The sequence below is a fragment of the Emys orbicularis genome, chromosome 24 (genome assembly GCF_028017835.1).
Source record: "Emys orbicularis isolate rEmyOrb1 chromosome 24, rEmyOrb1.hap1, whole genome shotgun sequence".
Lineage (NCBI taxonomy): Eukaryota > Metazoa > Chordata > Testudines > Emydidae > Emys > Emys orbicularis.
In genome coordinates this window covers 4,057,501-4,084,460 of record NC_088706.1, presented here as the reverse complement: position 1 = coordinate 4,084,460, position 26,960 = coordinate 4,057,501, and the positions used below count along the sequence as shown (strand labels likewise).

At 61.4% G+C, this 26,960-nt stretch overlaps 1 protein-coding gene across 3 annotated transcripts in view; it reads left to right on the top strand.

Moving 5' to 3' along the window:
- Positions 1-26,960, top strand: part of NFIC (nuclear factor I C) — a 152,818-nt gene that overhangs the window by 115,780 nt on the left and 10,078 nt on the right. For all 3 annotated transcript variants that reach the window (XM_065422208.1, XM_065422207.1, XM_065422204.1), the window contains exons 7-10: positions 6,811-6,933; positions 7,728-7,912; positions 11,681-11,840; positions 15,727-15,812. In XM_065422208.1, the coding sequence (XP_065278280.1) occupies positions 6,811-6,933; positions 7,728-7,912; positions 11,681-11,840; positions 15,727-15,812 (554 nt within the window). The remainder of the gene's footprint in view (positions 1-6,810; positions 6,934-7,727; positions 7,913-11,680; positions 11,841-15,726; positions 15,813-26,960) is intronic.

Here is a 26,960-nt window from a genome sequence, read left to right as displayed (position 1 = left end):
CCAGACCCCGCGCCATGCCAGGAGTCCAGGGCCAGACCACAATCACAGCCCGAGCCTGTGTCTGCCCTGCTGGGCGCGGACCCTGAGCCCCCCCGACCGGGACTGCAGGTGTCCCCTGACCCCTGCTGGAAGCGCCATATCACAAGCTGGACAGCTGCTCTGGGCTTTGCACCATTGAGCCAGCCCGGGGGCACCGAGGACAGTGCACACAGCCCCCCCTTCTCCAGGGGCGGAGCAGGGGGGCAGAGAACTCTGAGCTCCAGCTGTTCTGGGCAGCAGAGCACACCGAGAGGCCCAGTGCAGAATCTAGTCCATTTACACCAGCCTGAAATCAGAACCAAGCACAAGGTCTCGTGCTGGGGACACAGGACTCCTGGGTTCAAGTCCCAGCACTGACTCGGCACTTTGGGCTGGCCAGTCTGTTCTCTGTGCCTTGGTTTCCCCACCTTGGGAAGAATGGCGCTGACCCCAAGTGGGAAGGCGTCTCGGTGGTGTCCTGAGTTAGCAGCTGCAAAGCACTTTACCCCGGGATTGGAAAATCCCAGAGCCGGCTGAGAGTTTTGTTCAAAGCTGGTTTGGGATGTAAAAGGGCCTGTTTCTTTTCCTAAATGAAAATTTTCCACAAAGAAAACCCGTTTCTTTAGAAATTTGGGGGAGGTATTTTTTAATGAAAAACGCAAAGCGAGGCAGGTTATTATGTAAACCCTGCCCCCTCCCCATTTGTGCTTTCCAAGTTTTTCCTGGGAAAAGCCCTTTTCCAGCCGGCTCTATTGATGCTGATGAATGTGAGATTGTTTTAAAGATCCCTAGGACAGGTTATTCAATCTTCTGCCGTTCAGGCTCCCGGGTTTTGATAGCCTCTTTGATATTTGCTAGAGGTGGGTTTCGCTGTCTATTATTTATTTATTCTTTGCACTGTGGTAGCCCCTAGCAGCCTCCTCTCGGCCCAGGTCCCTGGCCTGCTAGGCACTGAAGAAACACAGAACCAAGAGAAGCTCCCTACGTGAAAGATAGATTGTGCTGGGTGGGTCTGGGCTACAGTGGGGGCCGGGTTGCCCCAGGCGTGGTGGAATCGCCCTGGGGTTGCTCTGCCTTACCTACTTGTCTACAGAGTAGTCAGCCGCTGTCAAGGCATTGTAGGCGTGCTGGCAAGGAGGAGCGCTCACCCAGAGCCAGGCGTCCTGGTTCCCAAGCGCCCTGCTCCAACCCTTGGCCCTCCTGAGCTGCAGCTTTCCTTTTTTCCCCTGTGGCGGGGCCTCAACTCACTAGCTCCACCAGCTGTTGGAGTTCAGGGAGAACCTCAGCTCTGGGTGCGAGTGCGTGAGTCCCCCTCTCTCTGTGCCCCCCAAGCCCGGCCGTGGGGGAGGGGGGTAAGCCATCCGAGAAGGGATGTGCTTAGCCGGCGCGTCGCAGGGGGGTTTATTTCAATCCCGTACTGGATGTTCTGTGAAATCCTCCTAAATGACCGTCTGAGAACGGGCTAAACCCATTAACACCGGCTGGGCCGAATGGCTGGAGATAAATCCTCCATGGCACGGTGGCAGCAGGATTAACTCCCTCTGGGAGCGCCCCACTTCGGGCGGGGGGAGCCCCCTGTGGAGCCCCAGGATGGGGAAGGGCAGACAAGCCACACGCCCTCTCTAGGGGATGCCCAATGCCCTGCACAGCCACAGGGCTCTGCCCTGGTGGGAGAGTCCTGCCAATGCCCACGGGCTGAGGGGGCTGCAGGGGAAGCCGTGGCCGGGGGGGAAGCAGTGGTGGGGTTGAACGCAGGGCACAGCAGAGAGGAGGGCACGGGGTGAATTGGGGAGGGGCGGAAGGGGAAGGGCGAGGCAGTGGGAGACGGGGCCAAGGGGCACGGAGGGGGATTGCAGTGGGCGAGTGGTGGGGCTGGGTCAGAGGAAGCAGCTGCCCAGGATGTGGGCTGCCCCGTACAGCCCAGGGGAGAGCAGGGAACCAGGCACCCCAGCCGGAGACACCATCCTTCCCCAGCAGCAAGGGGAGCTATCCCTCGGCGGCCGCACACCGCCTCTGGGCCTGCCAGCTGGCGCGGGGGGAGCCAGTTCCTCCAGCTCCTCTCCCCAAATCCCCTGGGGCTTAGCTGTCCATGCCCTGTGCCCGGAGAGGCCCTGGCACGAGGGAGCACAGGGGAAGACAGTCAGTGGGTCGGAATAGAGCAAGGCGGAGCAGGTGCAGTGCACGCTGGAGGACACTAGGGAGCGCTGGTGAACACCGGAGGGGGGGGCAGCTGTTCCATTTCTATGAGTGCTGCTGGCTCCCGGGTGAAAGGCAGGCTGGGGTCAGGGACACCGGCCTGGAGACCTGGGCCCTATCGCCTCTAGGACCGAGTCTGCCAGCCTTCGCTCAGCGGGAGGAGAAAGCTGCAGGGTTTGGCCCTCTGAAAGCAAGGATGAGCCAGCGGGACTCAGTGCCCAGCCCTGGAGAACCCAGGCGTCCGGGCCTGTTTTAAAAACTGACCCGAATTTCTGCTTAAACTCCTGCTGAGCCCAAGCCTTCGCCCAGGGCTTCCCCTTGTCTCCTGCATGGCGAGCCTAGCTAGGCCCCCTACGCTGGTGTGGGCACTGTTCTCACAGCACACGCAGCCCCATGGGAGGCAGGATATGTTGGGCCTGTTCCCACGGCAGATCCAGCCGTGCGGGAGGCCAGTGGTGGGCGCTGCTGGGGGGAGATTCCTGCCCTGCATTCCCAGAGGGAAGCGACAGAGATCCTGACCCCCGTTTGTGTGCTGGCAGTGGGGGCTGGTCCCTGGTGATTAGAGGCCAGTGGTGCAGACGAGGAGAACTCTTTGCAAGTTGGTTTGGATCAGAGGCTGGGTTGGGAGCCCCTCTCCCTGGGGGTTCAGTTCCAGCAAGCTAGGCAGACACGGTGCCGGAGAGCAGCTCCCGGGGGTTCGGTGCCATTGGAGAGCGACGGCAGCGGTATCATCGCGTGCCTCCTAGTGGAGGTGCAGGGTCGGACAGGGCAGTGACGCGCCAGAATGCAGCTCGGGAGATAGCAGGCAAAGCCCCGAATTCTGGGCTGGGCTGGGGGCGGGACTGCCCCTAGTGTGTTAGAATAGCCCTGGGGCTGCTCTACCTTACTGCAGCCATACCGGCCCTGCATGGACCACTGTGCAGCCCCGAATAGCCAGCCCACACAGCACTGCAGCCACTCCTCCTCCTGTCCCCCCATACACCTGTCCTCCCTGGCCTGTGGGGGTGGGGGTCCTATGCTGGCCTTGGGGAGATGATCTCATCGCAGGGACGTTTCCCCTGCTCAGCAGCCCTTCCCCCTCTCCCCCATGGTGTTTATGCCTTTTGGCTCCTTGTGCTCAGGGCTCAAATCCCCCAGCTCAGCGCTCTGCAAAGCTCAACGTATTTTTAGCTCTCCTAATCTTTCCTCATAAATCAACAGCCAACTATCCCGGCTGGGGCCCATAACGGGGCAGGGCTGGGGCTGGGGTCTCCTGTCTCCAGGAATGCCAGTGACTCAACACCGCAAGCTGAGCCGAGCGGATCTAGAGCCAGAGGGGTTCCTTTACTTTGGGTGACGCTCAGTGGCAGAGGGGAAAACAGCGTCTCCGTCCCGTTTGCTAAGACAGGGCCGACAAAGGGGGGCTTGGCTGGTTCCCGTCCTCCTTGACACAGACACCTCTGCCCTGACAGACCCCGCAGTGGGGAAAGCAAAGGCCTGGCAGTGTGGTCGGCCAGGCTGGGGGCATGGCGCCAACGTCGCACAGAGCCACCTCAGCTTACCCTGCCTGGGCCTGTACGGCCCGGCCCCCGCCTGCCCTGGGCCTGAATGGCCCTGCCCCTACCTGCCCTGGGTTTGTACGGCCCGGCCCCTCCCTGTCCCCTCTACGGCCCTGCCCCAACCTTCTCTGGGCCTGTCTGGCCCTACCCCCGCCTGCCCTGGGCCTGTACGGCCCTGACCCACCTTCTCTGGGCCTGTCTGGTCCTACCCCCGCCTGCCCTGGGCCTGTACGGCCCTGACCCACCTTCTCTGGGCCTGTCTGGCCCTACCCCCGCCTGCCCTGGGCCTGTACGGCCCTACCCCCGCCTGCCCTGGGCTTGTACAGCCCTGCCCCCGCCTGCCCTGGGCCTGTCTGGCCCTACCCCCGCCTGCCCTGGCCCTGGATTTACCCTGCCTCCGCCTAGGGTTGCCAACTTTCTAATGGCACAAAACCGTACATCCTTGCCCAGCCCCCTGCCCCGCTCCTTCCCTGAGGCCCCGCCTCCCGCTCACTTCATCCCCCGCCCCCTTGTCGCTCGTTCACCCCCACCCTCACTCACGTTCACCGGGCTGGGGCAGGGGGTTGGGTGCGGGTGGGGGTGAGGGCTCCAGGAGGGAGTTAGGGCATGGGAGGGGACTCAGGGCTGGGGCAGGGGGTTGGGGGGCAGGAGGGGGTGAGGGGTGCAGGCTCTGGGAGAGAGTTTGGGTGTGGGAGGGGGCTCAGGGCTGGGGTAGGGGGTTGGGGTTTGGCAGGGGGTGCAGGCTCTGGGAGGGAGTTTGGGTGCGGGAGGGGGCTCAGGGCTGGGGTTGGGGTTTGGCAGGGGGTGCAGGCTCTGGGAGGGTGTTTGAGTGCAGGAGGGGGCTCAGGGCTGGGGCAGGGGGCTAGGGTTTGGCAGGGGGTGCAGGCTCTGGGAGGGAGTTTGGGTGCAGGAGGGGGCTCGGGGCTGGGGCAGGGGTTTGAGGTTTGGCAGGGGGTGCAGGCTCTGGGAGGGTGTTTGGGTGCGGGAGGGGGCTCAGGTCTGGGGGAGGGGGTTGGGGGGCAGGGTTCAGGCTCCAGCTGGGCGGTGCTTACCTCAGGTGGCTCCTGGCAGCGGCAGGCATGTCCGGCTCCTAGGCCTAGGGGCTGCAGAGACTCCGTGCGCTGCCCCTACCCGCAGTGCCACCCCCACAGCTCCCATTGGTCGCAGTTCCTGGCCAATGGGAGCTGTGGAGCTGGCGCTCGGGGCGGGGGCAGCGCACAGAGACCCCGTGGCCACCCCTGCGCCTAGGAGCCGGACATGCCGGCTGCTTCCAGGAGCCACGCGGAGCCAGGACAGGGAGGGTCCTGCCTTAACCCCGCTGCACCGCTCACCAGAGCCGCCAGGGTCCCTTTTCGACTGGGCGTTCCGCTCAAAACCTGGACCCGCACTGCCCCGAGGCTGTAAAGCCCTGCCCCTGCCTGCCCTGGGCCTGTATGGCCCTGCCCCCGCCTGCCCTGGGCCTGTATGGCCCTGATCCAGCCTGTCCTGGGCCTGTATGGCCCTGCCCCCGCCTGCCCTGGGCCTGGATTCCCCTACCTTGGGTATTTTCCCAGCCGCTGCCTGGCCTGGGCTTGTATTTGCTCTGTTCCTGGGTGTGTGACGATGGCCTCAGCCGTTCCTGTGGGCAGAGCGCTGGTGCCATGCTCTGTGCCCTGCCGAGCGGGAGGTTCCCCGTGGCAGCCTGGGCCCTGCGTGGCTGGCAGGGACGGGACGGGACGGGACGGGACGGGAGGAACCTGCAGGAGACGCGGCTCGCGCGGCAGGTGATGGGTTTCGGTGACTGGGGCCTGGAGGGGACAGGACGAGGTTTGGGTGGGTGGCTTGTGCAGTTCGCCTGCTGTGTGCCCCTCCCCCCAGCTCTCCCAGGTCCGGCCCCGCTGGGCCATTCGCCCTGAGGGGGGAGAAGCGGGTCAGAAACACGGAACTGGAGCCATGTGCAGTGGGGTGAGGCTGCCCAATGGGGAAGGGAGAGACGCCTGCACACATGGGGATGGACACTCCTGCCAGCACATGTATACCAACGTGTACACACGCACATGCACACGCACGTGCAAACACGCCTACCCTTGTGTATAAACACACCAGCTCACACACACCCCTGCATACCCATATGTCCACTCACATACACACGAATACCCCTGCGCATAGACATACCCACCCTGCTGCACACCCATGTGTATATGCACACTTGTGCACTCGCACACACATAAACACGTCACTTAGACACCCTGTGAGCCAAGCAGTCGAGCCAGGGAACGTGACCCACTTCATAAGCTCCTGCCCATGCCTCTGTCGCTACCTAATTAACGAGAGCAAATTAGTGGCTGTGACAGGGCCTCAGGAGAGTCTCTGGGTTCTGCGCCCCCTGCTGGCTCTGCGCAGCAATAACCCAGCCGTACTGTGTCTCTGCCAATGACAGCAGCCCCCTTTCCCGGTTAACGCCGGGCACGCCAGAGCCCTTCCGTAGCCGTAGGCGCCGAGCTGCACACCATGCAAACCCTCGCCTAGGAGTGCCAAGGGTAGCCCCTTCCTCAGTGTCTGGGACTGGGCGACAGGGGATGGATCACTTGACAATTGCCCTGTTCTGTTCACTCCTTCTGGGGCACCTGGCACTGGCCACTGTCGGCAGACAGGATACTGGGCTAGACGGACCTTTGGTCTGACCCAGTGTGGCCGCTTTTATGTTTGCTCCCCCAGGCTCAGTCGCTGGAGGGTTCCCCCCACTCACTCCCCCCAATCACAGTGGTGATTTCACTGGACTGTCAGCGCCTTGAGACGGGGCCGGAGTGAATCCATTCATTGGCCATGTCCTCTGGCCTCCGGCCTCTGAGCCTAGCGCTTCAGGGGAGTCATGTGCCTGGTGGGAGGGGGAACCCTTCCTGACCCTGGGGGTCAGATTCTGCCCTGACGCCTGACACTGAATGGTGCTTCTGATGGACTCCGCTGTGGATTTCATTTGCAGGCCTTTTAAACGCCACCCCTTAGCACCGTTGTGGGCCAGAGCAGCGGGGGGCAGACCCTTAACGGCTCCGCTTCTGCTTTTCTCACGGCTCACTAGGCATCTCCCCCGTGAAAAAGACGGAGATTGACAAATCGCCCTTCAACAGCCCGTCGCCCCAGGACTCCTCCCCGAGGTTGAGCTTCACCCAGCATCACCGTCCGGTCATCGCCGTGCACAGCGGTGAGTCTGGCTCTGCGGGGGTCCAGGCCCCCCAAAGCATGGGGGCGGTTCCTTTGTCATTCACAGCCCGGGAAGGGGTGCTGGGCAGGGGGACCTGGGGGAGGGGCTGCACTAACGCATGCGTGGCTTGTATCATTTCTGCTGCGCCCACAGCCTGCCAGGCACCCTGCAGGCAAAGGCCCGGCCCTGAAGAGTTTGCAAGGGAGAGCCACCAGCTACAGTCTGGCAGGGTCTGCGTGACCGGGATCGGGGCAGAAAGAACCCAGCTCGGTTTTCAGCCCAGCATCCCTTGGGCTTGTGGGCTGGGCCCTGTGTGAGTGGGGGTGGGGAGGGCGGTTTCTCGGAGCGGGACTGGTTTGCAAATGGCAATGCTTAGCACCACTCGTCTGCCAAATGCTTCACCAGCGTCAGCTGATTCCTTCGCGCACCTTCCCCCTGGCCCCAGAGGCAGGTAAGGATCGGGGTCCCCATCCGCAGATGGGGGAAACTGAGGCACGGTGTGAGGTTCAGTGACTTGCCCAAGGCCATAGAGGGGCCTCGGGGTCAGAGGCAGAGTGAGGGCTCAGGAATCCCTGGCTCCTGGCCCACACCGCGACGCCCCAAGTGCGGTGCGATATGCAGTCATGGATGTAAGGCAGCTGGGGCGTGTGGGGCTGCCGCCCGAGCCGCCGTTAAGGGGGCGCTGGAACCAGAGTGGAGTGCCCGTGGGGCAGGAGGGGTGCTGGGGCGCTGCCTGGCCCGGAACTCTGAATGAAGGCCGCCCCGGTCATCTCTTTGTCTCTCTCCCGCTCTAGGTATCGCTCGAAGCCCACACCCTTCATCTACTCTGCATTTCCCCACCACCTCGATCCTCCCCCAGGCGGCCTCCACCTACTTCCCCCACACGGCCATACGGTACCCGCCTCATCTCAACCCGCAGGACCCTCTGAAAGATCTCGTCTCACTGGCCTGCGACCCGTCCAATCAGCAGCCTGGACCGGTAAGAAGCTGCCTAGGCAGCCCCCCACCGCTCCCCCACCCTGGGGTCCTGTGTTGGGGAGAGTCCCACAGGGCTGATGCAACCCAGCTCCTGCCAGACCGGCCCGGCACGTCCCTCACCATCAGAGACCTGTGAGCTGGGGACTGCTTGCCCCATGCCCGCACCCCTGCGTGCTGTCGCCAGCCCGAGGCACCCCGAGCTCGGACACTGCACCGAGCGGCACTGTAGAAGCTAGATTAGATAGACGGGGTTTCTCTGGGCTCCCTCGGGGTGAAATCCCCCCACACACACACACACGCCAGTGCACTGCTCACACCCAGCCTTCGGGACTTGGCTGGGGCGCAGGCCTGTGGCTGGCCCCTCCGCAGCGGAGAGATGCCGACACTTTGCCCCGGGAGAACATCCCATCCCGGGTGCAGCCCATCTGCAGGTAGGAGCAGCTCTGCTTTTCCATTTCCCCCCCACCCCCCGAGTCGTTTTCCTGTCCCTGAGGCGTTCGCTGAGAGCAGGGGGTTCATTCTCTGGCCCAGGCCAAACCCCCAAGAACATGGTTTGATTATTATTTTTAAATACCAATTAGTATCTTTTCCTCTTTCGTTTGACTGCGAAGCGGGCCAGGGAAGGGGTGTTGCTGGCCTGGGGCCAGCCCCTGCTGCGTGGGAAAGCCCCGAGCCACCACACCCTGCCAGGACTGAGAACCAGGAAGTGAAACTGAGCCCATGCAGCCAGGCTGGGGCAGAAAGGAAGTTAGCTCGGTCAGTAGTGCTGGAAGGGGCTCGGACACAGGGAGGGACCGGCCATTTCTCTCTCTAGAGCGTCCTTTGAAGTATAACAAATGATTTTCAAAAGCTAAGGCCCAAATCCATTGCGAGAGCAGAGGGGTTTCCTGCCCCACGAACTGTCTGTCCCCCAGGGCATGTGCGGATGACAACCCCCCCCCCACTTGACCTGTGCTGCCAGGTCCTTCCTGACCCCCCAACTCGTTCCGTGCCAGGCGCCTGTGGATGTGCTGTTCCCTTGCCCCAGGCCCTGTTAGTGCTGCCTGGTCACCTGGGGGTGGTGGGGGGGTATCTTCTCTCTGTGTCGCCTTCTGCTATGAAACCTCCTCCTTGGCTTCTGCTCTGGCCCCCTCCCTGCCCCCCTGCAGCACCCTGGACAGTTCCAGCATCCACCTGCTGCTGAGACAGCCCGGGCCCCCCAGCCAGGACTAGAACCCTGGCCTGCCGCTCCCACGCCGAGGGAGCGTTCGCCAAGTGGCACTAGGAGTAGGTCCCGTATCCTCTCTCCCACATACATGCCCCTGCCGCTCTCCGGACTTGCCTGTGGGTTCTCCTCGCTCCCAGCACTGACTCCTTCCTCCCCGCCCCCAGCTGGCCCTTTGCCCAGGGGAGGCAGTCTGCTGGGCGCAGTTCAGGCTCTGCTCCTCACCCCAGCACATCACGCCGTTGGGTTTTTCTGGAGGACCCCTGGGGGCTGTGGGTTAATTTCACCCCCGCCCAGGGAAAGGGGGCTACAGGCAGACTGTGCTCCACAGCCCTCCAGCTCACAGCCCCCTCACAGGCAGCCTCCGGGCCAGGAGGCCAGTGGCACAGCCAGAATCCTGCCCTCGCCCCAGTGTGGCAGCTTCTCCCGCTGGTGGCTGGGCCCTGGCGCGGCAGCTGCGGGGACGTGACCCCCATGCTCAGGGCCGGCTGGAGAGGCAGAGCCCCCACCGGGCAGGTCTCGGAGCCTCTGAAAGCCGCAGAGCGGGGTGGAGGGGAAGGAGGCATCTCCACAGCTTTTGAAGCCTTCAGCTGGGCCCCTGCACCCTAGCGTGGGCCCCCCAGCCCCAGGGTTTGATGGAGCAGCGATTGCTTCCCAGCTGGCTCTAGGCCACCTCGGCTGGGCGCCCCTCCCCACTGGGGGCGGGTTCAAAGGGCTCCCTGCCACGGGGCTGACGGGGAGGGGTGCCGCCCCCTCACTTGCTTCCGCTTCCCCCTCCGGATTCAGAGGGCAATTTGGTCAATATTTGGGAGTCTAAACTGGGACCCCCAGGCTCTGCCGATGCCCCTCAATCCCGCCCCGCTGCCCCCTGCTGGTCCAGTCCTGCGCCCCCAGGCTCTGCTGATGCCACTCAGTCCCGACCCGCAGCCCCCTGCTACCCCGTCCCTGCCGTTCAGTCACAAGCCCAGCTGGCCGGATCGCGCAATGGCTGATCTGGGTAGCTGGGAGCTAGTTGCACTGAAAGCCGAGGCGGGTGCATCTCGTGGGACATGCTCACTGTCAGCCACTTAGAAGATCCCCAGCTCCCCCCTCGCCTGCCAGGGCACTGAGAGCGGGCACTGCAGGAGGCGGGCACTGAGAGCGAGAACTGCGGGAGGCAGGCACAGGCGGGAGCTGAGAGCGGGCACTGCAGGAGGTGGGCGCTCAGAGCGGGCACTGAGACCGGGCACTGCAGGAGGTGGGCACTGGCAAGCACTGAGAGCGGGCACTGTGGGAGGCGGGCGCAGGGGGGCACTGCAGGAGGCGGGCACAGGCGGGCACTGAGAGCAGGCACTGCGGGAGGCAGGTGCTGAGAGCGGGCACTGAGAGTGGGCACTGCGGGAGGCGGGGAGTAGGCAGGCACTGAGAGCGGGCACTGCAGGAGGTGAGCGCAGGCGGGTGCTGAGAGCAGGCACTGCGGGAGGCAGGTGCTGAGAGCGGGCACTGCAGGAAGCGGGCGCAGGTGGGTGCTGAGAGCGGGTACTGAGAGCAGGCATTGCGGGAGGCGGGCGCTGAGAGGGGGAACTGAGAGCAGGCACTGCGGGAGGTGGGCGCTGAGAGCGGGCACTGCGGGAGGCAGGTGCTGAGAGTGGGCACTGAGAGCAGGCACTGCAGGAGGTGGGCACTGAGAGCGGGCACTGAGAGCGGGCACTGCCGGAGGCGGGCGCAGGCGGGTGTTGAGAGCGGGCACTGCGGGAGGCAGGCACTGAGAGCGGGCACTGCAGGAGGCTGGTGCTGAGAGCGGGCACTGAGAGCAGGCACTTCGGGAGGCGGGCGCTGAGAGCGGGCACTGCAGGAGGCTGGTGCTGAGAGCGGGTACTGAGAGTGGGCACTGCAGGAGGCGGGCACTGAGAGCTGTTACTGTGGGAGTTGGGCACTGTGAGCGGGTACTGAGAGCAGGTGCTGAGAGCGGGCACTGAGAGCGGGCACTGTGGAAGGTGGGCGCTGAGAGCAGACACTGAGAGTGGGCACTGCAGGAGGCAGGCACTGAGAGCTGGTACTGTGGGAGTTGGGCGCTGTGAGCGGGTACTGAGAGCAGGTGCTGAGAGCGGGCACTGAGAGCGGGCACTGTGGAAGGTGGGCGCTGAGAGCAGACACTGAGAGCGGGCACTGTCGGAGGCGGGCGCAGGCGGGTGTTGAGAGCGGGCACTGCGGGAGGCGGGCGCTGAGAGCGGGTACTGAGAGCGGGCACTGACAGCGGGCACTGTGGGAGGCGGGCTGGCCTGTGCAGGGCTGGTACCAGAGCCTGGGATTCCCCACGCTGCCTCCAAGCAGGGCCCTGGCTTTCCATCAGCTGCCCCATTGGGTGCCTGAAGCCCGGCCCTCGTCCCTGTCCCCAAGCAGCCCCAAGGCCCCCGAGGCCTCCGCCTGGACCAGACCCCTAGGGCTCCCCCCACCCGCCGTGCCAGTGGCACCTGTGGCGACGCGCCCGGGAGGGCCGGCTGGGGGCTGCGGGGCAGGACGCCGGCGCTGGGCTGCTCTTGCTTCCTAACGGCTTGTTTGTTTTTGTCTGTGTTGTGTCCCCAGTTAAATGGAAGTGGTCAAGTGAAAGTGCCCAGTCACTACATTTCCACCCAGATGCTGGCGCCGCCACCTCCCCCTGGCATCCCCCGGCTGGCTCTCTCTCCTGACACCAAATCCACCACGACAACTTCCGAGGGCGGGACAACCTCACCGACATCACCCAGTAAGCAGCCCGCGGCATCGCGATGGGCCAGCCTGGCCCCGGAGCCATCCACTGAGTCCCCTCACCACGCCTCCTCCTGCCTCCCGCCCTCCAGCTCTGCATCCATCCCGTCACGCTGGCGCTGGGGAGCGATGGGTGTTCTCTGCGGCCTCGTCCCCGGAGCAAGGGGCTCAGGGGAGGGGGCGTGGAGTCGTTTGGGAGCCAGGGACCCCCTGCCCATTAGAGAGCAAAATTAGTTGCTGTCTGATAGCCTGCATGGAACGAGTTTGCTGGGTCTCCGTTGGCTTCTTAGTGGGCAGGTCTTCAAGTCGCATCCCCTGCTTGGCCCCTCAGGGCACTGAATGGGCCACGGGCACTGAGCTTCCCTCTCTTGTACCCAAGGCCTGCTCCACAGCCTGGGGCAGGGCCCGGTGCTCCAGCAGGGAGCTGGCCTTGTGCTTCCCCAGGACGTGGGTCTCTGCTGCTGGCCGCTCTGACCTTCCTGGAGAGGCAGGTCTGAGCTGGTGCTGCCGGGAACGTTCACTCTGTGCTGCTTCTCCGCTCCGCCTGGCAAACTCGCCTCCTTCACTGGCCTCTCCATGGTGCATGTATCCAGGTCTGTTTCACAACGAAAGTGCTAGGGATTTCAAACCCAGGATGGGCAGGGAGGCCGGACTCCGGGGTTCTGTTCCTGGCTCAGCCCCACACTTCCTGGCAGCCCTTGGGCAAGTCACTTCATAGCTCTGTGCCTCAGTTTCCCCATCTGGAAAATAGCTGTGGGGATGGAGCTAATGCCTGTTCCACGGGCTGGCGGGGGGTTCCATTGGCTAATGGTCACGGTGCATTGAGCTCCTCCAGTGGAAGGTGTTAGGGAAGGACGACGTAGGATTGACGGTTGGAGGATTAAATCCATGCATCCATTGGCACGCGCGGTGCCCCGAACTCCCAATCACTGCATATGCGAAACTAAACAGCAACGGTGGAAAGCTGCAAATGCCCTGGAAACTTCAAAGGAAGAGCGTCCATGATGAGTCTAACGAGCCAGAGGCCATGCCCTCGTTAGCGATGGCGGCCAGTGGCTAGTTCACCCCTCAGCTTCCAGCCCATGAGGATTTGTAAGGCACTTGGTGCACTGAACAGGTTGATGGGTCCAACCAGAGCCCCATAGAAATTGGGTTTCAGAGTAGCAGCCGTGTTAGTCTGTATCCTCAAAAATAACAGGAGTACTTGTGGCACCTTAGAGACTAACAAATTTATTAGAGCATAAGCTTTCGTGGGCTATCTTGATTATCACTTCAAAAGTTTTTTTTTTTTTTTTTTTTTTTTTTTCCTCCTCTCTTACTTAATTGGCCTCTCAGACTTGGTAAGACAACTCTCACCTGTTCATGCTCTCTGTATGTGTGTATATATATCTCCTCAATATATGTTTCACTCTATATGCATCCGAAGAAGTGGGTTGTAGCCCACGAAAGCTTATGCTCTAATAAATTTGTTAGTCTCTAAGGTGCCACAAGTACTCCTGTTATTTTATAGAAATTGGGGCCCAGCTCCCTACAGCTTGTGAGCATCAGAGCTGGAGCATTCTCGGGGCGGGCTGTTTGGAGCAGCACTGCTCAGCAGCAGCTGGTCCTGCCGCCCGGCATTCACCCAGCATGGGCAGCGCGGAGGGGCGGGGTTTTGCCATGGAGTTCAGGGCAGGCTGGGGTCTCAGATGGGATCCCGCGCCCCCCAGCCCGATGTCGCATCCAGTCCATCCCCTCCCACCCCGCTCCGTCCTGCCTGTTTAAAATATCCCAAGCCATGGGCCTTGCCCCTCTTCACCCCATTCTCCAGCTGGAGCCGTCTACCCGTTCCCATGGGCCTGGCCCAGTGGGGCGCCAGGACACAGCATCAGCATGGCAGAGTGTGCCCCATGGCAGAGGCCGAGCTCCCAGGGCACCGACACGGCCCCGCTCACGTTGCCATCCCGTGTCATCGCCTAGCACCTCCCAGTGCATTGGCTCAATGCTGGCTCCTCAGCCGTGCCCCCCGGAGCATGCTCTGCCCCCCCCCAGGCCACGTGCCCCCTGGAAGCCCAGCTGCCAGCCACACCCCAGCGAGAAGGAAGCAGAGCCTGACTGCCCTGCACGTCCCCCGAGCCCCTAGCTCGAAAGGCCACCAGCAAACCGTAATCGCCGATGGAGAACCCGGAGCTCGCTGATGCGAGCGAACGAGGAAAGACTCGTCAGTTCTGTAGCCACCTTCCAGCTAGAGCGGAGGAGGCGCGTTCGGACCGAGCCGGCGCCGGGAGGGGCTGCCTTGAATATTTCATCGGCATTGATGAATGATGGATTTTTCATCCACTCCCTCCGGTCTGGGAAATATCCGGCCGGAGCCGTGGACCTGGAGACCCCCCCCCAAGCCCAGGGGAAAGGTCCCGGCATCCCCGGAGGCTGGGGAGCAGTGGGAGAGCTGGGGGCTCTGCCAATCCATCCGCAGCCTGCGCAATGCATCCACGGTGCCCCCTGGGATGGCGAGACGGCAGGGCTCGGCCGCGGGGGACACGTATCCACGCCCCCCGTTGAGCCCCAGACCTCTGGCTCTAACAGAGCTAACGGGCCAGTGCGAGGAGACCGGTAGCACTACGGGCTTCTAAAGCTCTCTACACAGCCCAGCCACTGGAGGGGGCCAGGGAGCCGCCCCTGTCAGCGTGGGGCACAGACCCAACGGGTCTGCATGGGGGCTTCAGGGTCTCCCCAGGTGCCTAGGGCAGCTGCCCTCAGCCCATCTGATGCCCCACCCATAGCCAGTCCCAGGAGGCACCTCCTCGCCCAGCTTGTATTAACCCTCCCCACGGGGCTGGGCCATGTCAGCGCAGTTCCATGCACAGCGCCAAGCAGAGACGCAGCCTTCCCCGAGGCTCTGAGAACCACAGCTCCCAGCATGCTGTGCTGCAACAAGCTCCGCCCCCTCATCTGAGGGCTGTGATTAAAATGCAGGGGGGTTAGTGGAGGATATGTGACCTAGTGGGTAGAGCAGGGGCCTGGGAGCCAGGCCTTCTGGGGACCAGTCCTAGCTTTGCCACTGATTTGCTGTGTGGCCTTGGGCAAGTTGCTTCATCTCTGGGTCCTGTGGCACCTTTAAGACTAACAGAAGTATTGGGAGCATAAGCTTTCGTGGGTAAGAACCTCACTTCTTCAGATGACTTGCATCTGAAGAAGTGAGGTTCTTACCCACGAAAGCTTATGCTCCCAATACTTCTGTTAGTCTTAAAGGTGCCACAGGACCCTCTGTTGCTTTTTACAGATTCAGACTAACACGGCTACCCCTCTGATACTTCATCTCTGGGTTTCCCCACCATTGGCGAGGGGCTGCGGATCGTGCTGTGCCTTGGGGCACGGGGCTTTGGGAAGCTCCCAGATCCTGGCATGGGAAGTGCTGAGTGCTGTGTGTGTGATCCTGCTCTCTGGGGGGTGGGACTAGACCCGTGTGTCTTAGTCCCTGTACTGCTGGTATCACCCTGCTGCTGCCCAGGCTGTGCGTAAACAGGATTCTAGACTCGGGGGGTCTCACCATCACTAACCATTCAGAGCAAGTGTATTTGAGACACACCCACGGGAAGTGGCTGCAGTCCATTCCCCAGGCCCTGCCATCAGTATCAACACAGAGGAAGCAAAACCTTTTGGGACAGTTAGACAGAGCGACCGCGTGGGTAGGGCGCCCATAACGAGGTAGTGTGGCCTAGCAGCTGGAGCCCAGCCCTGTGCCAGAGAAGCCTGGGTTCTGATCCCAGCTGTGTCCTGGGGTGACCTCGATCGTGCCCCTTCCCAGGGGTGTGCGGCCGCCGGTGCTGGGCCGTGGGGACTGATCAGCGCATCGGAGGGGCTTGCCATTCGCCGGGCTAACGAGCTCTCGTTTCTGTCCCCAGCCTACTCTGCACCCGGCACGCCCCCTGCGAATCGTTCCTTCGTGGGATTAGGACCAAGGGATCCGGGGAGTATGTACCAGGCACAGGTAAGAGCTGCGTGCGCTGGGGGCTCTTTGCCATGGCAGGGAAGCACTAGCAGGCCGTGCTGGGCAGGGACCCTGCCTTCCAGCCACGACCAGGACTTGTGTAGGAAACAGCCAGCATCCTGGTGACTCAGCCTCACGGGCAACCCCGGCGATCAGGTTCCCTGTGGTCCCATGTGGGATCAGGCCGGCCTGTGGGCATGTGAGCAGCGAGGCCCCGGGGGAGGAGCACGGCCAGGCAGCCTCTCAAGTGACAGCGGGCGGCGTCCTGCCGAGCCGGCGTCACGCAGCCTCACCTGCCATCCGTTGGAGCCCAGGGCAAAGCGGGCGCAGAACGCCCCCCGGGCGGAGCAGAGGGAGTGACGGCCCAGCATGGCAAGGCCGAGGGAGGCTGCTCAGGGCCGGATTCAGTCACTCGGGGCAGGCCCGGCAGAAGGGGCCGGCTAAGGTGGCTTTAAGCCTTGGCTCTCTCCACACGTGAGGCCATGTGGGCAGCAGAGAAGAGCCGCAGCGTGGTGCACCCCAGCCGGGTGCCAGCAGCAGCGTGGGTGCCGTGCCCTTCCTCCAGCTCTGTGCCAGCCGAGAGGAAGCTCAGGGGGCCATTAGTGCCTACATTAAGGGCCCTCAAAGCAGATTGGCCCAAAGGGACCTGTGTGTACCTGGGAATTGGGCTCTCCCTGGGCGCTGGGGCAGCCTGTGCTCCAGCGTAGGCCCAGTGAGATTTGTCACAGGCCGTGACGCCCATGTCTGACCCTGGTACAGCAACGCGCTTGGGTGGTGCCTGTGCAGCCACGCATCTCCCTGTGCCTGAGCATCCCCCACGCTGCCTCGCCGGCTTCGTCTCAGTGCATTCTGGGAGAATCCGGGCAGCTGTGCCTCAGCAAGGGGCGAAGTGCCCAGGGACACGTGTGCAGAATGGCACCAGCGTGGCAATGCATCCTGGGATTGCTAGTGCACAGAGAACAGGGAGCAAGGCAGAGCCGCCGGTTCCATGGAGACACCCAAGAGCCAGCCTGGGCCTCTGGCAAAGCGACACCCGCTGGGCTGCCATGGGGACTAGCCCTGCACCAGCCACATGTGTGCGGGCACAGCCCATGGAGATGTGTGATGGGGCCCTGGTGTGCCAGGCGCTTCCCCTGCCTACTTCCACACGGTCAACTGTTAAAGCAGGGACCGGAGCCTGGGGGAGAGAAGCAGGGTCCCGCTCCTGCCAGTCACTGCGAATCCCTGGCAACAAGACACCGCCTTAGAGACAAATCCCGCCCAACTGCTTGCAGGGCGGAGGAAGGCCAGGCTGGGGGTGGGCTGATGGTGGCAATCACAGCCTTTGACCACTAAGACGCTGGTTCAAGCCCAGCCAGGGGATGGTTTGGAATGGCTGCTGTGCAGGGGGTTTGGGGAGCCCGGTTGCTCCCCTCACACCACCGCTGAGGGGTCTCAGAAGGGGGGGCCCAGTGTTGTGTGGGTCGTGGAATCTGGGCTCCACCAGAGAGGGGCCCTGTTGCTGCCCAAGCTGGGGAGAAAGGGCCCACTGTGATGCCAAGGGAAAGACTCTCGTTGGGTTTGAATTGGGCATCAAAGGGCGGGAGGTGGGTCGCCCGGCCTGGCCCGGTTCTGAGTTCACTCCGGAGCCCATCCTGGACTCTGCTCTCCGGGTCTTGGCTCTGCTCCTGCCTCCTTCGCTTTCCCAGCCTCCTCGGGTACTGCAGCTGCTGGAGCCCAGCTCCCACCTTGGCACCCGACCAGCACCTCGGAGCCTCGTAAAAAACATGCCACTAAAAAAAACTTGGCAGCTGGTGCTGAGTGGCTGTTGAGCCCGCGCCCCCCGGCCAGATTGGCACAGCCACCGCTTGGCATCTGATTGGCTGGCTCCGTAGCGTGATGGCCGTCAGCCAATGGGATTCCTCCGGCAACATTGGCACCTGGCAGAGATGCTAGGCGGAGCGCGGCTGGTGGTGCAGCAAGGAGCCGTTACCCTCCCCCAGAGCCCCCACGTGAGCTCGGCCCGGAAGGGGCAGCTCTTTGCTCTTAAAGAAACAGGGGCTTAAAATAACACACGCCCCCCCGCCACTTCAGAAATGAAATGCCTTGCCCCCAGCCCTGACTCTGGGCCCGACCCTGCTGCTGGGAGCGGCTGGACCCTGGCCTTGCCACGGGCACACACACGGCCCCGAAGGCCTGTCACAGCTGGAGCTGGGAGCTGGAGTGTGGATTTTCAGCTGCTTTTAATTAGCATCGCTTATTATTTAATCCATGATTCATTAGCTGGTGTTTGCAGGGCGCAGTGTTCCCAGGTGCGGTACTGGGTCACTAGGTGGCGCCCTTCCCTCTGGGTCCCTGCTCCTCGGCCATGCTGCCCAGGGACCCCGTGGCTTTAGGCTGGCTGGGGCGGCCCCTGGCGGCCCCTGTCACAGAGCCCCTTGTGCTTGGTGCCATATGCCCACAGAACAGAGAGGCCATCCCTGCCCTGGTGCTGACAGTCAGATATGTGAGGGAACAGTGCTGACAGGGAGACGAGGAGACACAGCACAGCCGGCACTGGGGGATTATTACAGATCGGGGGACGGGGTTCCTAAGGGTCTGAGGACGGGGTCCTGGCCAGGGCCCTACCCCGGGACCTGCTCCTGGGATTTCCACAGGGCACAGGATTCCTTGTCGTGTCCCGTCCTGAGCGGCTGCTGTTAAACGTCACGCGTTTTGGCAGCCGATGGAATGAGCCCAGCTCGGTGATGGGCGTTGGTGGGTCTGTGTCTGAGGAGCCTGGGGGAGCCCCGCCAGGGGAAAGGCCCTGCATCAGGGCAGGTTAGGCGATCGCATGCTAAGCAGGAGTTCTAATGACAAACACATCAGCTGGGTGCCTCTCGGGAAGCCCAGCTGTGACCCAGCAGAACAGTCACCTCTGACACGAGTTAGGAAGCCTCAGCTCTCCCAGTGGCGCTGGCTTGGCAGTCCCTGCCGCTCTGTGTTCAGCCACAGCCTGGGCGCACCGGGGAGAGCTCCCCGGCAGTGCCCAGAGCACCGCGAGGGGGCAGAGGGCACGGCCAGGCCTCACTCGGTCCCTGTGGAATGCCAGCCAGGCTGCCAACTCGCGCCGATTGTTCTGGCGCCATTTGTGTGGTGGACAGTTGGCAACGAGGAGGCGGCGAGCCCTGTGCTGCCGGGAATTCGCTCCCCCTCCGCTTTTCCCTTCTCCGTTTGTCCACACGTTGGCAGACCGAATGCAAGGACTGTAAACACCGGGCTGTTTGTCTAGTGTCTCCGGGGGAGGTCGGAGGCTGGGAGGAACTCAGGTGAACATTGAGCTCCTTCATTGTGGTTTGAACGCCCAGGGAACTAAGGTATGTGCAGAGAGACCAGGTGTGCTGCGCTGCTGGATGCCTGTGCCCTGCGCTCCGCACAGCACCGGCTAATGTAAACTGCAGCTCGGGGCTCTCTGCCAAGGGGCCTGGGCACTTCCAGACAACGCCAAGCAGCTGCTGACCCAGCAAAGCAGCGGCTACACTAGGGCTGCCAATTAATCACCATTAACTCAAACGATTAACCCAATTAATCGCAATTAATTGCACTGTTAATAATAGAATACCAATTAAAACTGATTATAAATATTTTTGGATGTATTTCTACATTTTCAAATATACCAATTTCAATTGCAGCCCAGAACACAAAGTGTACAGTGCTCACTTTATATTATTATTTTTGATGACAGATCTTTGCACTGTGAGAAAGGTAAAGAAAAGAAATAGTATTTTTCAATTCATCTCATACAGGTTACTGTAGTGCAATCTCTTTATCCTGAAAGTGAAACTTACAAATGTAGATTTGTTTTTGTTGCATAACTCAAAAACAAAACCATGTAAAACTTCAGCGCCTCCAAGTCCACTCAGTCCTACTTCTTGTTCAGCCAATCGCTCAGACAAACACATTTATTTACATTTACGGGGTCCTACCTCTAATTCCCCCCACACACACTTGTAATGCACTTTCACAATGAAGAGTTTGCGCTACAGGACTTGTGTGAGGTGAATTGAAAAATGCCATTTTTAAAATCTTTTTTACAGGGCAAATATTTGTAATCAAAACTAATAATAGAAAGTGAGCACTGGGCACTTGGTATTCTGTGTACTACGTGAAATCAGTATACTTGAAAATGTGGAAAACATCCAAAAATATTTAACTAAATTGGTATTCTGTTAGTGTTTAACAGTGCGATTAAACCTGCCCTGAAACCCAAAGCCCCGAATACCACGTGGTCCTTAGCAAAAGTCGCACCCCATCCCCATGGTCGCTCTCTGCAGATCATGCTGTTATTTTACCCTGCAACGGGTGTGTGCGCCCTCTGCTGACTGGCTTCAGAAGTGCTCCACTGGGTGTCATAGCCTCTGTAGGGCTCATGGTGGAGTTGGCTGAAGCGGCAGGGCCTGTGCTCTCAGCGCCAGCAGACCCGAGTTCTGTTTCCCACGAGGTCCCGCGTGGCCGTGCCACGTAGCAGAGGGACAGCTGGGAAGCCGCCGGTACCTACAAGCGCGGTTGCAGGACATGGTGCGTGGGATCCGCTGCCCGGCTGGCTCCACAGCCTCGTGCTGGACTAGTGAGTGGTGGGAGGCCAGCAACAATCCAGGGTGCCGCAGGCAACAGTGTCGTCATTCACTGGGGCAGGGGCGGGGGGATTCTTCCGGCTGAGCCACCCCTTCAGCAATGGTGGGGTGCTGTGCTCTTCCCTCTGGGTCATGCCCGATGCCTCGGGGTGGCACTAGGGGGTGCTGTGGTGTGGGCAGCCGGGTGGGCGACTCAGTAGGGCCCCTTTGTCCTCTGGGTTTAGTGCTGCTGGTGGGTGACTGGGTAGGAGGCGCTGTCCCCTCAGAGCCCCAGTGCGGTGCCAGGGGAGCACTGTGGGGCACTCTGCCCTCCAAGTCAGCGCTGCCCCCATGCCCAGCTGTGGAGCTGCAGGATGCTGTGCCGGTGATCCTTGGGGTGTCTCTCTCCCCACTGAGCCCCGCCTGCCCCATCACTCCAGAGCGCAGCAGTGATGGATGATCGACGCTCCCAATGTCACCCAAACGCCTGCGTTGTCCTTGGCTCCGGCCACAGCTCCCTGGCTTTCCCTTCGTCCATCCGCTCCCCACCTGGGCCCAGCCAGATGCAGTTAAACCTCAGAGGGAAAGCAGATCTTCAGAGCAGATGCATACCCGGAGCTCCAGCCGCCAGCAGCAACCTCTCTCTGCTCTGGCCACTGCCTCTGCTCCATCTCGGGGAACAAACGTGCCTTGTCTCCCGCTCCCCCAGCCCCTCTCTCTGCCTCAGTTTCTCAGACATTTCCCCGGGGCCGGGGCCGGATGCAGAAACCCAGCCAGTCAGTTCGGTTCGCAGCGAGCAGGTGTCACCGCACGGCCCCCAATGGCAGTGGAAGGGGTCCGGGCCTGGACCGGCCATTGGGATTGCACTCAGCACCAGAGAGTGTGTAGGGGGGGCCTTGTGCTGCCACCTGCTGGGGAAATGCAGAACTGCAGGGTGGTCACCTCAGTGCCAGTGTCCGTCGGAGGCAGCACAGCAGAGACCTTGGGGACGCAGCCGCCTGGCTGCTGCACGCAGGCTGTGTCCTGCTTTTCCTAATTCTGGCCTGGACATTGTCTGTTTGTGAAGCCTGGCGTGACCTGTTTATTCTCCCCAGGGATTCCTGTGGCACCCCAAGAGACTGAAACCCCAGCGCCAGGGGAGGAAGGGAATTTTAGATCCTGTCTGTACTAGGAAAGTTGCACCAATTTAAATCGATCCCGTTACATCGGCACAAACCCTTAATCTAGACACATTAGGTGAACTAGATCAGTTCCTGGAGGACAGGTCCATCAATGGCTATTAGCCAGGATAGGCAGGGATGGTGCCCCTAGCCTCTGTCTGCCAGGAGCTGGGAATGGGCGACAGGGGATGGATCACTTGGTGATTCCCTGTTCCGTTCACTCCCGCTGGGGCACTTGGCATTGGCCACTGTTGGCAGACAGGATACTGGGCTGGATGGACCTTTGGTCTGACCCAATATGGCCGGTCTCACGTTCTTATTTAAAACAGTTTAACACTGGCCTAAACCAGCTCAGTTTGCGCTGGCAAATTACAGGCTTAAGTACACCAGTGTAAGTAAGGGTTAAACCAGCATGAGTGTGTCTACACACAGGGGTTCATACTGCTTCCCCGAGAGGAGGTTTGAGTGGATTCTGGGAAATCAGGGCCACTTTTCTAGCATGGACAAGACTTGAGCCAGACTGTTGTCAAACATCATCGTTTGTGGTTATTTAACTCCAAGGCCTAATGAGGTCTTTGGAGACGGGAAATCTTTGAGACAGTCACCATCTCTCCCCCTTCAGTTAAGGGGCACGAGACCACCTGATCCACACCTGAGACGACCCCCACAGGAAAACCAGGGAAGATGAGATGTCTCAGTGCCCTTGTCCCATCTCCCACCTCCCCACACCCAGGCCTGGCTCCTCACCCCACTGCATTCCCACCAAGCTGTGTCCTCCTTCTCCTCCACGCTGTCGGGGGGCACTGAGCACACAGCTCCCTGCCCTTGGCTCCAGGAGCAATTGAAGGGCAAGTCCCATTTGTCCCTGGCAACCCCAAGGTGGAGCATGCTCAGTGGCTCTTTGGGGGTGGCACCTGCATAGCCCCCTCAGCACGGAGGAGCTGCGAGGGGCTGGAGCATGCTCAGTGTGGGTGGAATCTTCAGAGCGTTTAGCTGCCAAACTATGACAACTTTGACAAGTCTCTACTGAGCATGTGCAACCTGAGAATTCTGAATTTGGGCAGATTTTCATGGGGATGGCAGAAGGCAGATGCGCAAGCGCGCGCACACACACACACACACACACACACCGCCAAATTGCAAGTCCCTGCTCCACAGCACCAGAGCTGCTCAGCTAAACAGCTGGAAGAATTGTTTAACATGGGCACAGTGATGGGTTTTCCCCAGCCTCACTCGCAGGAATGGGTGAACCGTTTTGGCTGGAATTTTGCTTAAAAATCCAGCCCTGAGCGGAGACCTGACGTGGGAAATTTCATCCCGGTCAGTTGAAGTTCGTCACAATTGCAATCGACTGAAAACAGGGTCTGATAATGGGAAGCGTCGGACACTCAGTGGGGCTGCCTGCCTGCCCTGCTAGGAGTGGACCCTTTGCAGACCCTTCTTCACCCCAGAGGAGACATCACCCCACTTTCTGAACAAGGCCCTTTGCAGTATTCCAGGAGGCTGATCCACCCTGAGCCCACCCTGCTCTCAGCCTGGGCCTGTCTTCCCGGCCCCAGCAGCAGGCCCTGTCTGCTGGGGTCCGTCCCCCCGCGGAGGCGCTCACTGCATGTTCTAGCGAGGCTGCCAGGATCCCCCACCCCATCCATCAGGACGTGGTTTCCTCAGTAATTTTCCATTCCCTGGCACTGTGCAGCCAGCAGACACAGTGCTGGCACAGCATGGAGCATTCATATGAATGAGTCAGTCCAGGCTCGGAGCTGGGCTGCTGGAGCCCCAGGGAGCCAGCTGCAAATAATTCATGGCGCTCTCCAGCAGGATGGAGGCTCAGAGAGGTCCCTCTCCCCCAGCAGGCAGCCAGGACTTCACAGAGGGGCTCGGCCCAGCCCCCTCTGGCCCCCGGAGCAGCAGGGATGAGGTGAGACGGTGCCGCAGGCTGAACCAGGGGCGCTGTGCATGGCCCGGCTTGTCTGGTGCGCCTGGAACCCCCAGCAAGACGCTGGGGCCATTTTCCTGGGGTCACCTCTCCGCCTGGGAACAAGAGAGAGGTTTGGTTCCCAGGTCAGATCTGAGGGGCTCTGCTGGGTTCTCGTCACAAATGGTTTCCCGTCTCGGCCGCTCGGTTTCTCCAAACGACTCAAGCGAGAGGGCTTCCCTCGGGCTGCCCCAGGGAAACATCTGGGACTGGGGCCAGGTCCTCAGACCACAGCCGAGCCAGTCTGGGCTGCATAGTTAGGGGAGCACCCCCAAGCCACCACGCCGGTGTGCTAGGCGCTGTACACATGGGGCGAGTCCCCCCCCTCCAGTCTAACAGGACAAGCAGACAAAGGGAACGAGGGGAAGGGACTTGCCTGAGCAGTGGCGGTCAGGAATCGCACCCAGGTTCCCTGAGTCCCAGGCCAGTGCTCTACCCACTAGACCACACTGCCTAGCTCGGCGTGTGTGGGCCTGCCTCTCGCTGGTGCTGCCTGTCTCCGACTGGAAGGGGCAAAGCTAGGGGCCTTCTGTGAGGTCTGAGCAGAGCCCGGGGGAGCCGGGGCCCCTGTGACGCTCTTGGGCAGGGCTGAGCCAGGCACAGAGGGCAATGGGGAAACTGAGCCCTGTCACCACAGGCAGCACAAAGGGGCACAGCGGGGGGGCAGCCCCAACCCCCTGCAGCGGGAGCCCCTCCCACCGTGTGCCCCGTTCACACTCCTGGCAGTGAGGAGACCGTCTCCCTTCCCCTCGACTAGGCCCAGCAGTAGGGCCAAGACCCCAAAGCAGGAGCAGGGGAGCAGGGAGCGCTGGACCTGGCCCATCCCGAGCACAGACAGCGCCTGCAGCCCCAGCCCCCAGCTCTGCTCTGCAGGGAGAGGCTGGGAATCTGCCAACTGCCCACGCCAACCGGCCAGGTTTCCATGCCAGGCTGTTACCGCGCCCTGGGCTGCAGGACTGCCCCCTGCCACACTCCAAAGGAAGAGAGCCCTCCGGCCATCTGCCTGTCAGGGCTACGGATCACGTCACCCGCTGCTACAGTGCAGCCCCCTCTGGGGCGAAGCACAACAGCTGGGAAATCTTGCCCGGCAATATCGCCCCAAGGTAGAGGGCAGCCGGCGAAGAAGAGTCTAGGGTCCATGTGCGGCTGCTCGGGGCCGTGCCGGGAGGCTGGCTGTAAGCGCCCCACAAGGGCATTTGGCCCAGCGCTTGCAAACAAACCCCAGACCAGCATGGGATCCCTGATGAGCTCGAAGGATCAGGATCTTGGGTTTACACCTCGTCTCGCCCAGAGGGACGCGCCTGCTATTGACCCCTCCACCTGCCCAGCACCGCACTGGGGTCAGCAGTGGCCGGGAGGGGGAGCGCCCCCTACGGAGCCCCCTGCTCCCTGCAGCATTATGGATTTGCTGTAATGGTCTCTCATCCAAGCACTGTCCTGGGCGGTCCCTACTGGAATGTCGGCCCCAGCGCTGCCCCTCCCCGCTCTGGGGGAGCTCAGATTCGGAGCCTAGTCCAGATACTTGGTCGGCCACGGGGGTCTGAGAGCCGGTGGGATGGCCCAGCCCAGCTGCAGGCCCCAGGAAATGGCACATGCTCATCCGTGGAGCCTGGGGAGCCATACGCTGCTGCCCCATCCTGGCGGTCTGAGGCCCCCTCCAGAGGAGATGGGATCTTGAGTCAAAGCCTCTGTGGAAGTCGAAATGCCGGGGACACAACCAAGCCGAAGCGAAGATAGGCCAAGGCTCAGACAGCTGCAGGTCAGGCATCCTGGAGATTGGGGGCAGGAGCTCCGTCCGCACAGGATACACCGGCTGGTTCCTGCTTCCGCTGCCTGGAGCAAGCTGGCGGGTTTTGCATGGACCATATGGCGAACTGGCATGTCCCGGGCGTGCCCTGCCAAAGCCCAGCAGAGGAAGAAGCTTAGAGCAGAAACCCAAACCTCAGGCAGCCAGAGCCCCGGCTCGGGGGCAAGGGACCCATGTGGGCAAATCACATGAGGAGCAATCGGCGCCGGTTCTGCACTGCCCGGGCACATGCTACACTGGGTGCTGCCCCCGGCGAGCGTCACTCTGTGTCAGGCACAGCAGCAGGGCAGCCCCTGAGGCTGCTCTAACTTACCCAGGGCCAGGCCGGACCCAGACAGCTCCACAACCACAGCTCTTCCTGAGTCCTTCATGCTGTAGTATCTGAGCCCTTCCCACCCGTTGATGAATTAACCCACCAACCCTCTGGGCGGCACGGCAAGGCTGTTATCCCCACGGTACAGGTGGGGAAACTGAGGCACGGAGAGGCCAGGCAACGTGCCCAATGTGACACAGGAAGTTTGTGGCAGAGCAGGGAACTGAACCCAGGTTCCCGAGTCCTAGACCATCACTCTAACCACTGGTGCATCCGTCTTCTCTCCCCCACAGTGTGGGGCTGGGGGGGATCTGGTTCTCCAGTGCCCTGCACCTTGTGTCCTCATTTGCACCAGTGCCAAGTGGGCATAAGTTGCCCCCAAGTGGGGATGGCAACACTTGGCACTGGCTTTGCCCAGGTGACCCGAGGTGCAGGGCACTGGAGAACCAGGCCGGGGTAGCCCAAAGCGGCTTCAAACCCCCATTGCCCTCACCTCTCTCCAGTCCTGCCCCACTGCAGGCCCAGTGGCACTGACCCAGCTCTTCCCGATGTCTGTGAGCCTCGATCCACGTGGGCGCGGGTCAAGGCAGAGCCCTGCATTGGAGGGTTGCAGTCCAGGCGTGGGAACCATCATCCCCACAGCTAATAACGCACTGGATTATCAGACCATCCTGAAGCTAATCCTCTCTCCAGCCCGGGGTCGGGTCACCCGCTGATGGTGCGTGACCAGCACGATCAGCCTGCTGGTGTCACACGCGCACACCCGTGCAGGGGTGTTTGAGGTGAGCTTACAGGGGCAGCTGCCTGGCCCAGACCAGCTCCGCTTTTTCCTCGGGGTTCCCTCGCTGGCTCCTCCCCCCCAAGGGAGCTGCTAGTAACCTTTATCCATCCCCAGGGGGCACATTCTGCACTCGGCTGGATCCTCCGAGCAGGGCGTAGTCATTGCATATTCAGTCTGCTGCTGCTCTTGCTAGCTCTTGAGGCAGCACTTTTGTATCACACTCTATCCCAGGGCTAGGATTTCCAGGGGACTGTAGAGAGGAATCATACGGTGCATTTGACTGGACCCAGTGTGAAATATGGCAAGTCTTGACCAAATGGAACTGAATCGATCGGAGGCAGGGGTGGGACCCTGCTGTGATATTAAATACACAAGCACAAAATTGCTTCTGTGAATAAAAGTCTCCTAGTTTTAGGGATTTCCATAAACCTGACAACTGTGGCAGCAGCCAGAACTGATCCCTTTCTAATTTTCCTCAGTAGGATTGGACTTCCCATCTTTAAAAGATGTCTTTTTGTCTCTAACCACCTCTTTTACTCTG